Source organism: Fistularia commersonii, chromosome 21 (genome assembly GCF_037954325.1).
Source record: "Fistularia commersonii isolate RoL2024-O1a breed Wild chromosome 21, RoL_Fcom_v1.0, whole genome shotgun sequence".
Lineage (NCBI taxonomy): Eukaryota > Metazoa > Chordata > Actinopteri > Syngnathiformes > Fistulariidae > Fistularia > Fistularia commersonii.
The window spans coordinates 9,870,856-9,882,799 of NC_141304.1; the positions used below are offsets into that span (position 1 = coordinate 9,870,856).

Consider the following 11,944-nt stretch of genomic DNA (forward strand, 5'->3'; position numbering starts at 1 on the left):
GACAATATGTTTGAATGCAGAATCACCCTCGGCATTCGCTAACATTCATATAGCGTCTTTACAACTGGCTTGTGGCACTTGATGAGGTCAGTTCAGGAGCAGCTTATTTACAAATCACAAACACCAGCAGGTAAACACACAACGACCTCGCCCCTAATCTCATGAAGAAGAAACAGTTTCCTTCCAGCATCTTTGCGCAAGCGTCAGTGAAAAAGTGTTACAACAGACCGTGTGGATAGTATGGCTCTGAAATATCGATTATATGTGGAAAAAGACTGATACACGAGCCGTTAGAGATCAATATTGATCCAATGCACCTCTAAACTAGCATATATTAGCTCTTGCTTTGCACATGCTTCCTAAATCTACACAAGACTAGTATGTTTTTGTTAATTCAGTTTCATGTTGGCATTAATAGATATTGATCGATACAGTGGAACAAAACACATTGATCTGTATTTTGTTTGAATTCCAGCTCATGCTTGGTTAAATGTTCACAGCCCTTCCAGGCCATGGGATGAGTCTTTTACGGAAATGTTTTTTGCTTGTTTTGTTTTTTGTTTGTTTATTTTCACTGAGATCCTAAACAGGAACGTTGCACAGCGAACGTGCCGCCGTCTTTGCACCGGGGATATTTCACCAATGCCAGCACCTGAAATGGGAGACAAATAATAGGTGTTTTTAATTTTTCCAGCTGGTGCAGGTCAGTTATTCGCATTTTCAGTTTTGGAGAGGGAAGACTTCATACCTGCGTTGCAAGCCAAGACCAATCACATGACGGTGCAAACTCCAGACTGAACTGCAGGTTTTTTTCGCTGAGCCACTCCATCCATGCTGAAACAATGAGTAACGTTTTTTGTCACAATTAATCAGATAATTACTGACTTGGAGAAATAAGAAGAGGAAATAGCCTTTTGAACTATACTTAGGTATAACTTTATCATTTCATCATATTTCCAGGAGGCCGGTATGACCGACTGCTACAAACTCACCTTTTGGATGATCTGAAAGGTGATTCGCTATCCGGGTGAAAAGAATGGGTTTCTCTGGGCTCGTTGACAGCTAGCGCGTAGCCAGGCTCGCTGTTGCTGCCTCTGAGCGGCGGGCAGAGACCCATGCTGGGCTCCGAACTAGCGCAGGATAGATGGAAGGGGTTTCCGTTTGGGTCAAGGCCTTCGGCCTCATCCCTGCAGCACCCCAGGGTCCCCAGGTCTGTCTGGGAGGAGGAGTGCACTACGATGCTGGGCAAACACACTGCAGCAGAGGTGTCCTCGCGGTGAGACAGCTGGAGTTTCTTCATGTGCGTGATGGCTGCGCTCGCGTTAAAGGCTTGCTGTTGGGTCGGGGACATAAAAACGGGGTGAGCTCGAAACAGGACGGGATCGTGATTAACTGCTCATTACACTTGAAATTTTATGCTGTGATAGGATAAAGGTTCTGGGCCCATTTGTGGCGCATCTATCATGAGTAATGAGCAGTCAAAAAAATATATACTAAAATATCTATTGAATATATTTTTATCACAATGGAGGGTAATAACGTAAACAGGCAAAGGAAACAGTCAACATAAATTTCACTTATAGCATCACTCACCTTCCACTTGGATTTGGCAAAGCTTCTTTCCATCTGTTCACACACGGACTGATAGATGTCCACGTCTTTCGCTGTGTTTCCAGCAATCCTGTGTGACAGTTAAGGGACAGCAGTCGGTTCGCTGGGAATTGCGGGTTTATTTGTTTGCAGTGAACAAAATGTCCGCATCTTTACAAGTCCTTATGTTTAGAAGATGAGTTAGGTTGAGAGTAAGGTCCACATATTCCAGAGATGATGTTGGATTATCAGTTTTTGTTTTTTTTTCATCAACAGAACATTTTTATTAACAGTTGATTTGTTTTGTCTTTGCATTGTGCAATCTAAAAGTTACTTTTTGAAGATCAACAGAAATCAGCGTTCTTGATACAACTGTATCGGTATCAACCCAGATGACATACTCTCTGATGTGTGTGTGTGTGTGTGTGTGTGTGTGTGTGTGTGTGTGTGTGTGTGTGTGTGTGTGTGTGTGTGTGTGTGTGTGTGTGTGTGTGTGTGTGTGTCAAACTGACCAGGGATGTCTGAGCGCCTGCTCAGTGGTAAATCGTTTCATTGGGTTTTTCTCCATCATGTTCCTGATAAAATCTTTTGCTGTGGAAACATAACAAAATACCTTTTAATATAATAATATATATGTGTATAAGTGTATATATGTACAGTATGTATATATATGTAGCAAGGTTATAATATTCAAAGCTCTCTGAATGAATTTGTGAAGAAAAAAACTCAGCTGGATCAAAAATCTTAGGATCGAGTTTCCTTCAAACTATTGTTCAAACAAAATTTTATAGTTGCATTTACTTGTGGATAAAAAACCCAGCTAGTTTGTCCATTAATTGGTTAAAAACAGCATTCTGATGGATCATAAAAGCTGTATGTGCACAGAATATAAAACAGATAAAACAACTCTGATAATTCACCAAACTCTTTCCAACTGAAACGTTTAGAATGCCTTTCGGAGTCGTTTAATGTTGACCGGCTTTTTCTTCCTGCTGTAGCGGATAACACCATTACAGAACAAGCTGAAATAAGATTAGCAGCAAGCTGCCTTTGACTGCCTCGAACCTCAGTCTGAGGCGTCACATTAAGACAAAATCAAAAAAATATTGTCGAGCTTCGGTCATTTCGGGTAATTATTTATTTATTTATTTCCATGGCATTTAGCTTATATTACATTTCACAAAGGGTCTGAAAAAAAGGAGCTGTGAATTTAATGTCATTATTTTATAACTGTTTTATACCATGTGGGGCTTAAAATAATCTTTTGGTCAAATGATGTGTTATTCAATTTTATGGCACAAGAACATTTTTTTTTTTGGTACATTGATTTTGTGTACCCCTCCTAAATTGGATAGTTTCCAGTCTCTAGTTTAGGAGAGTCTAACTCTAGCCATGATATAACCGCACCTTGAAAGTAGGAGCTGGAGAAAGGCCATTGTCCGATCACAAAGGCTTATCTTTGGACCAACTCAGGTTACGTGGCAGATGGCGTGACGGTTGTACGACTGCTGCCGTATATTTGAAAAGTTTCACAACACATTATGTTTGATGTTTTTGACCGAGTGTATTCATTCATAATAGAAATTTGTATCTCCGTCAAAGCAACGTCATTGAAGTGTTTTGTCGTCACCTCCTCTACCGAACCAGTTTGAGTTGTATTTTAGGAAACAGGTGTTGTGCTCTCCAAGAGCAGCAAACCATATCTGAATGTTGAGAGTGAATGGTGACAGTGTTTTGGGGGATTCAAAAACCCCGTCCAGTTACTTTAAAAAACAGATCCCAAACAAAGATTAAGATTTTCTGGATTTTGGTAATGACTGGAAAAAACTGAGTTTGGATTTCCAGTGGCCAACATTTACTGTTTGTATGCATCAATCAATTAATGAGGCTCAAAATTGCACATCATTACCAATAATAGAGACTTAATTCCATTTCCCCTCCAATACAGTCAGGGTGGTAAGAAGACAAAACATAAAACTTGAACCTTAACTTTTCAGGCTTTTTGGGCTGCCAAACGTTACAGGGACATTTGGCAGGTAGAGAACCCCCTCATTGCTGGCAGGCGAGGGCACATGGTCTTTATATGCGATTTAATCCAAGAAGGTCAAGTCACTATTGCTGTCTTTAGGAGGTGATGTCACTGCGCACTGACCTATATTGGGTTAAGCTCATCTATACTTAGTTTACTTAGTTAATCCGAGGTCGGATATTTAACCCTTATGATAAGAGATTTTTTTTTTCACTTTTCGAGACGTAAACTATAGTTGGATATTGGCCTTTTGAGCACTAAGTAATGAAATCAAGTGAGAATTTCTGAGCACCAACAGTGACTTAATTCTAAACATCGTCATACACTTATTGGTTACAATGACAGCCAGGGCAAATATGGAATATCATCTTTGCTCTTAAAAAGAGACCGCACAAGAGTCTTTCATTTATTTATGTCCAGAGAAGACTTTTTTTTTAATCTAATATGTCGTATTACCAATTGTTATTGAGGTTATGATTAGTATTAAAATCTATTACCTGAGTCAGAGATGTCATCCCAGAAGGGTGTGTGAAAAGCGTACTCAGCTCTCATGATCTTTGAGAACAGACGTGTTTCGCTCTCGTCGAAGAACGGAGGGTAGCCGCACAGCCTGCAGCAACGACACAACCAGTTAACAATTTTGCCCTTTTTTTTAAATGTTTTTTTATTTTTTATTTTTTTGGAATTTCCTCTTTTAATGTGAATTTGTGTCAGTGAGATTTGTTTTAAATTCATTCAGTGGGATATTTTCATAACAGGAAGTGTCCAAGTAATTGAGTTATCATGGCCTCTGTAATATAGGGCATATTAAACCCATTAAACATGCAGAGGTCATGCACTTCTGATTAGATGGTTAGATTATGCATCCACTGATTCTTCCTGTGGGAAATAATCACGCATATTGCTTTTCACATAGCTTTTATTTTCTGCTGTATATGATATGCATCTAGCATTTATTTCCAGCTTTTATTTTTATTTCATGCTGTATATGAGGTAAATTCATATAGACACTTAGATAATACTCTACACTCCTTCTATGCTTCTTTTTCTTCTTTTTCTTTTTCTCATTTTGGCTTTTCCCTTCAGGGGTCACCACAGCAAATCAACCCTCTCCATCAAACACTATTCTCTGTATTCTCTTCTCTCACACCAACTACCATTATATCCTCTCTCACTACGTCCATAAATCTTCTCCTTGGATAATGTTATGCTGCTGTTGCCAAATAATATCCCAATCCTGGGATCAATAAAGTACATCTCATCATCTCTTCCCATGTACTCACAGGATGTAAGTGATGACTCCGATGGACCAGCAGTCCACTTCTTTGCTGTAGGGTTTCCTGGCCAGAACCTCTGGGGCTGCAGGAACAGAGAAGGTGAATTGCAACAGGGCTTGCAGTGAAAGAACAACAAACTTGATTTCTGTGAGGGGAATTTATAGCCTTGAATTTCCAGCTAGTAACTGACCGACATATCCCGGAGTCCCGCAGGCCGTGGACATTACGCCGTGCTCCAATGTCTTGGACAGACCAAAGTCACTGACCATGATCTTTGAATTCTCATCGGAGTTGTAGTACAGCAGGTTTTCAGGCTGCCCAGTGAAGAGAGCGACAGTCATATGAAATGTGTAGCAATTTAATTGGCAGCTTTGCCCAAATGTACTTTTGTGGTTGTGTGTGTGTGTGTGTGTGTGTGTGTGTGTGTGTGTGTGTGTGTGTGTGTGTGTGTGTGTGTGTGTGTGTGTTACCTTCAGGTCTCTGTGTACTATGCTGTTTTCATGCAGGTAGCTGACAGCCTGCAGCACCTGCTGGATGACTAGGCTGGCATCCTGCTCCGTGAAGACCCCTTTATCTAGAATACGATCAAATAGTTCCCCACCAGACACACTGTGCACGCACACACACACACACACACACACACACACACACACACACACACACACAGAAGAACGTCACAAATGTTTCTGACTTTGCAGGTATATACTTGACAAACGGACACATAGTTCACTTTTGTGTTCAAATATAATATTTCACTTTTACAGGAAAGTTAATATTTTGCAAAAGGTGACAAAGACCACTCACAGCTGCATGACCAGGTAATAGTGAGTTCGGGTCTCGTAAAAATCCTCCAGTCCCACCACGTTGTCGTGCTTTATCCTGAAATTGTGGGAAAAAAAAGCCACCAGTTTAGTGAGATGTTTTCAGCAGTTCTTCTTCCTGTTTCCTTATGAAATAAATATAATTCCTTGTATTTAAACAGGAATTTCCATTGCAAAAAGGAAATTTGTTTGTGTGTACTAGGTATGACAGTAACACATGGTAAACCGAAAAAAAACCCTAAAACATTACCTCCTCAGAACGTTGATTTCATTTTCCAGGTTGCTGTGAACAAGGTGTTTCTTCTTCAGACATTTCAGAGCGTAGAGTTTCCCGGTTTTCTTCTCCCTCACCATGAACACCTCCGAGAACGAACCCCTGTCCAAGCAGAAATAACAAAAGTATGAATGGTAAGTAGCTTAAATAAAGACAAAATGAATGAAAAAACAATTGCAAAATGCTAATCACATTAACAGTAAAATAATTGTATAAATTCAGTACTTATTTATTGTTTGCAGTTTCACTAATTACCATGAGGCTTCTTGGCGGGGTATTGAAATTTTTTTTATTAAAAATTTTTTTTTGTGTGTGTGTTACATTTACAGAGAACCATGGTTACATGCTCAGATCAGTGACGGACTTGAATCTCGTTCTAAGCCCTCTTGAGACAGATAAGTCTAAGAAAAATGAAAATGTTGTGCCTGAATCATGTGATTCCAAATAACTGTCTAAACTTATTTGAAATCACATGACGAACCAGAACAGAAAACAGAAAAGACCTCCTGTTTCCATGTTTTTGGGCTGGGAATCTTGCATACATATATGTGAAATGAAATTGCTTTTTATGAATGGCCTGTCATAAAATTATTATAATCTTATTTCCTTTATCGTATCACAAGTATCCATAGCAACTCCTTAATCTCCAATGATGTTAATTCTCAATCATGCCTTTAACTGCTTGTCAATAAACACTACCGGAATGTTGATTGAAGTGACTTTAGATCCACCAAGGGAATTGTTTTTTTTTGTTTATCTAAGGTAATGTTATTAGAGGAAAAAAGTTACATGCAGAGCAAGCATAACTAGTCTGAAAAACAGAAAAAAAAAGGTGAGGAAGAAATTAAAACTTGGTGTTTTCGAACACAATTAGACTCTCAACAGTCAAGCAAAAGTAAAAAATACAAGAATCTTCTCAAAAGTAATAGACTGAATCATCTTTTGGTCACATTCTTAATAATTACAGCAGAAGGAATCTCCAGAGGTGATGGGGTTGGAACAGGGAAATAAATCTCCTCCTGGTTGTGCAGGATAGAATTTAAAGTGCTTATGGAAATCCCTGTCTTTGCTGCGGTCATTATAAAGAGATGTTGGTTGATGTCATACGCTCCCCCTAACGGCCACCCAGGGTAAACGCCCCCAGAATTCCCCTTCGACCATTGATGTGGGAAAGGTTTGCCATTGTGCTCTGCCTCCCTTAAATATCTCCCCAGGATTACCACTGATATGCACAGCTGGATATGCAACCGTGCGTAAGAACAAGTAATGTGAAAATACCAATGCTATCTAACTTTAGTCAGTGAGATTTAGCAGTGCAGGGTCTATGATGTAGCTATGAATGCATGAGTTGAGATGTGTAAAAAGAAACTTTGTCTATATTTGTCTTTCCAGAATGAATAAGGTAATGAAAGAAAGAAATGGTACATGCAAATAATTAATGTTATCATGAGTCTGAATGATGGAAAGTTACACACTATACTTAGTACACATATTTGTTAGTGGCAGAAATACATTATTTTACATTATTATATACTTCTATGTGCATTACATATGTAATATTATACATATATATATGTGTGTATATATATATATATTACATTATATTATTTCTAAAATTAGATTATATGCATTATAGAATACCATAATAATGATCTGTGTAATGAGTACCATATTTTACACTTTAAATACATTTTTGATGTTTGTCAGTACTGTGCTTTCACTTATCAGTCAAGTAATCAAATATTTCTGGATGACTCTATTCCTGCATGAGGTGCATGTATCTCACACCCGGCTATGTCTCCAGCCAGCCATGTAAAAATGCATGTTGTTGTTGATATGCTGAATATGTTTGTGAAAATCAAAAATTCAAAACACATGTTTCAGACACTGTTCACGCCATGCTGCAAAATGACGGATCTGTTGAATATGCTCACACAATTGCACACTTGCGCCTGATTACACCACCCGCACATTCACATCTTGGACACACACATGCTCACACACATGCACACACACACACGCACATGTAGTCAGTCAGACCCAATAATCCTTTAATGAAGTGGTGCTAGGATGTTCCTGCTCTGCTCTATTCTGACGTAAGTGTCCAGGAGCCTGTAACACACACATGCACACACACACACACACACACATGCATATAGACACATGCACACACCTGACTCATTCACAGCCAGTCAATGGCAGAGCGGCGTAAGCAGCTTTGAGCTGCAGCAGGCAGCGACACCAGTAAGGTTATTCAAACAGCAATTATCACAGGTTGCTTTTTAAAAGACCAAGCTGGACACGTGTTTCTAGAGACACTCGACACAAACAAAACTTGAACAAAAAATCGCGAATGCGTCGTTGGTAATTCAGGTTTTACCACGCTTACTGGGGCACACACAGGTTTTCATTGTTGGCCCTTGTTAGCAATCTCTACGTCAATTAACTGCTGGCATGGAAAGTCAAATATTGGTTGCCAAATACTGATCTTTTTTGAGTAAATCTGGAAGTATTGCTGTCCGCCCATAGGCCAGGACTGAGGGTGCTCAGCTGGCAGACACGGACCTGACTGGATTATACAAGATCGAGGGAAGACGCTCCATTGATGAAACCTGCACTGAGGGAAGTAATGAAAGGATTATCCACTGTGCTGAGCCTTATTACCGGGGAGGTTGTAAAGCCGCGTCCTCACTCAAAGAGGTGCAGATAGAACTTCAATGGAACAAATACCGTCACAACAATAATATCAAACATGAACAAACTGGAAAAACAAAAGGTAACCGTATAAGTATTATCAATAATAATCAATGTTTACTGATTTACTGCAAATGTATTATCATTGGGCGATTTACAAGGCAAAACAGTGTAAATGTTGTTTAAAGAAGGAAAACAAGATTCATTCCTGCTCCAGACTCAATCTGGCACTTTGAGACAACAACTGAAGATTTGTCCTCGATCAACACTATCGAATAAAAGTTAAGCATGGGAGAAACTGCTATTGTAAGCACTGGGAAGTGCAACTAAGGTCTAACTCATTAGGGTGACTGTGAGCAAGTCATCGGGGATTGGCTGGGACTCACCAATCAGAAGTAGACTGCGATTACACTTTCCATTTCCTGCTGCGACGGGTCTTAATCCGTTATGAGCATGAACTGATTTCTAAGTTAAGTTATTAATATATACTTATATAATTAGATCTAAGTTATTTGCTCTGCATGCAACACACATACACATACACAGATTCACAGGTAGCCTAAGGGCTTGACATAAGATTCAAACGGAAACTTCGAAACCCTCCTGTGTTCATGTCATGAGTTATTCATTCGACATATGAAGAATTTTATGACGTGAATTGTGAATTATTCACAATTTCAAATTAAATAGATGGATTGAAACTGTGTCCTTGTGACAGTATCCCGATGCTGATTTTCATGCAATGGGAATTCCTGCTTTGTCAAATCAGCAAAACTGGTTCCCCAAAAGTTGGCTTTCAGATCATAAAAAAGGGAGAGGAGTTGTAATGTACAAGGCACTAGCTCTGTTTTTTGTGATAAATGCACATACGTACACATTTGGCAGCATGGAATTTCTAAAAAGAAATTAAAAATAATACAACCAGCCTCCTATCAATGTCAGTAAGCCCATTCCTTCTACTCTGAGTTTTTTAGAATTTGTACTTACGATCCCATTTTCCCCTTGAAGTCAAACACCTCCTTGATGTTACTGGTGCTTTTCTTCCAGGTGCAGGTGATCTCTTTCCGCCCCATCTTGGCTCTGACGTTGCCGTAGACTCCTGAAAGTATACGAAAGACAGATCTCTTTGGGGAATGCAAGTGTAGGGAAATGAACTGTGCGGCTATTGAAGAGTTTCCGTGCTTTGTGTGGTTGTTTAACATCAAGACAGTGGAGATTGCATTTTTCAGATTACATGGAAAAGTGAGATCCTTTAAATGACTGAAGAAATATGATAAAATCAAAAATAAATAAATAAATGGCAGCTGTAGGGACACAGGAATTTGTTGTGGTCGAGGTAATTCAGCTGGGATAACAGTTACAGGAAAAGCAGAAAGTAGCTCAGATACAGTAGATGTATAAAAATCCAGAGGAATGGATGAGAGACTTTAAGTCTCTGATACAGGAAGTGACTAAATGTACCATCCATGTCAATAAATCTTGGAGTTCTGACTCTTTATGGAGGGCAACACTGCAATTCTTTTTGTGCAATTCTTTTTTTCTATCACCAGGCAGAGACCATATAAGCCAAATACTATTACTATTCGGAAAAAAAAAAATCCTGTTTCTGAGGCCAAAAACAATGTTCTTGTTGTTGTCAATGAAAACCAAGGACAGTGGGTTCAAATGGTGTATCTTTGCATCTGTTCATCTGTTTAGAAAAATGTTCTATTGATATATGTGTTTAATTACAATATATATATATATATATATATATATATAGTAATTGAATATATATACATATTCACATATTATACATATATATATATATATATATATATATATATATATATATATATATATATATATATATATATATACACTAATACATTTCTCAATTGTGGGACGATTAAAGGTGCATTCTATTCTATTCTATTCTATTCTTAGTGCAACTGTGTATCACGGATGCACTTGTGTGTTCCAATATAATGGAAGTTAATCATCCACACAGAAAAAATAAAAAATTACTTGGGAATCAGCAGGAAATTAGTAAATAGTGATAAATATTTTAAAATTGCTCCTGTTTTGCTGTTACCAAATGAATCAAGCGCTTGCTAATTTGAGGGATGGGGATTTAGGGACCTCTGACTTGCCGCCCCTTAGTTACTGCCTGGTTACATAAAGAGCTGCATGTCCAGGCCTGAGGTCAGTCCTCACTAAAGCTGTTTTGTACCTATCAGTTGCACAAGGCCAAAAACACAGGGGATTAGAGAGGTAAATCGCAGGTGTTGGTTAATCTTCCCACCTTTCCCTCCTGCTCGGCCCTGTGTCTGCTCAGGGAACAGATTAGCAACTGATTCCCTGACAAGACAATAACTGGGTCGTTTGATGATCTAGGGGTTGCACTCTGGATATCACAAGAAAACTTTTAAAAGATGTTTAAAAATTGAATTGCACCAGTATCAGATCATACTTTTTAAACAAGAAAGTCATGATCCATGTGTATCACTGAATTTCATTTCCCATGGTTCCCATGGTTAATGCCAAAAACTTGGATTTTCAGGCACAAACAACAGAAAAATATTGACAATTAAAGAATATAAGCAGATGTTTCAATATATTTCCTGACGCTGTATTTCAGTACACGCTTCTTCAGACCGGCCTCGTTTTACCATTTGAGACACCTATCAAATTTTTGTTAATAAATATAATCACAATTACACAATGAGAGTTAAACACTTAAGTATATTTATTATTTCCAGAATCAAAACAACGTGTCTGCTCATAAAAATAACAAAAATTTGCACGGATGTCTCAGTTTTTTTTAGCATTGAAACTTTCTTTTCCTACTGCAGACTTTAGAACCTTGAGTTAGAATAATATCTAAACACTGCAAAAAATGCATGAGATAGCATCATAACAGTTTTAAAGAAATGTGAATAAATGTGCAGCTGTTGCATTTGAAGCGAGGGGGGAAAGCATTTTTACCTGAGGAGCGGCGCAGAGATGCTACAGTCCAGGCATCAGTGATGAACCTGACAGTATAAACTCGTCTGGAGGCGCTTTACCAGCGGGTGGAGGAGGGAGGGAGGAGGAGGAGGAGGAGGAGGAGGAGGAGGAGGAGGAGAAGGAGGAGGAGGAGGAGGAGGGGGAGGGACGGATCGCGCTCTTCCATTCACTTCAGTCCGCCGTGAGGCGTTCAATGACAATGGGAATCCGCGGTAGCCAAAGTTGTTCCTCCGTTGTAGTTACAACGCACAGAAGTCGAGTTGTGAAACAT

General features: G+C 38.9%; 1 protein-coding gene across 1 annotated transcript; it reads right to left on the reverse strand.

The window, feature by feature from the left end:
• Positions 1-13: 13 nt before the first annotated feature.
• Positions 14-11,744, reverse strand: camk1ga (calcium/calmodulin-dependent protein kinase IGa). The gene is made up of 13 exons (XM_086168523.1): positions 11,653-11,744; positions 9,673-9,784; positions 5,968-6,093; positions 5,701-5,775; positions 5,367-5,505; positions 5,087-5,210; positions 4,903-4,978; positions 4,117-4,229; positions 2,103-2,181; positions 1,594-1,681; positions 993-1,333; positions 749-834; positions 14-652 (listed from the first exon to the last, which is right to left on the reverse strand). Exons 2-12 carry the CDS (start codon positions 9,756-9,758, stop codon positions 771-773), a joined length of 1,311 nt encoding a protein of 436 aa, XP_086024649.1. The 5' UTR covers positions 9,759-9,784; positions 11,653-11,744; the 3' UTR covers positions 14-652; positions 749-770.
• Between the last annotated feature and the right edge of the window lie 200 nt (positions 11,745-11,944).

Coding starts and splice junctions, on each gene's coding strand:
- camk1ga (XM_086168523.1), bottom strand. CDS start 9,758: ATGGGGCGGAAAGAGATCACCTGCACCTGGAAGAAAAGCACCAGTAAC. Junction 2,182..4,116: donor GGATGACATCTCTGACTCAG/GTAATAGATTTT, acceptor ATGTTTCCACAG/CAAAAGATTTTATCAGGAAC. Junction 1,334..1,593: donor TTGCCAAATCCAAGTGGAAG/GTGAGTGATGCT, acceptor CCGACCCAACAG/CAAGCCTTTAACGCGAGCGC.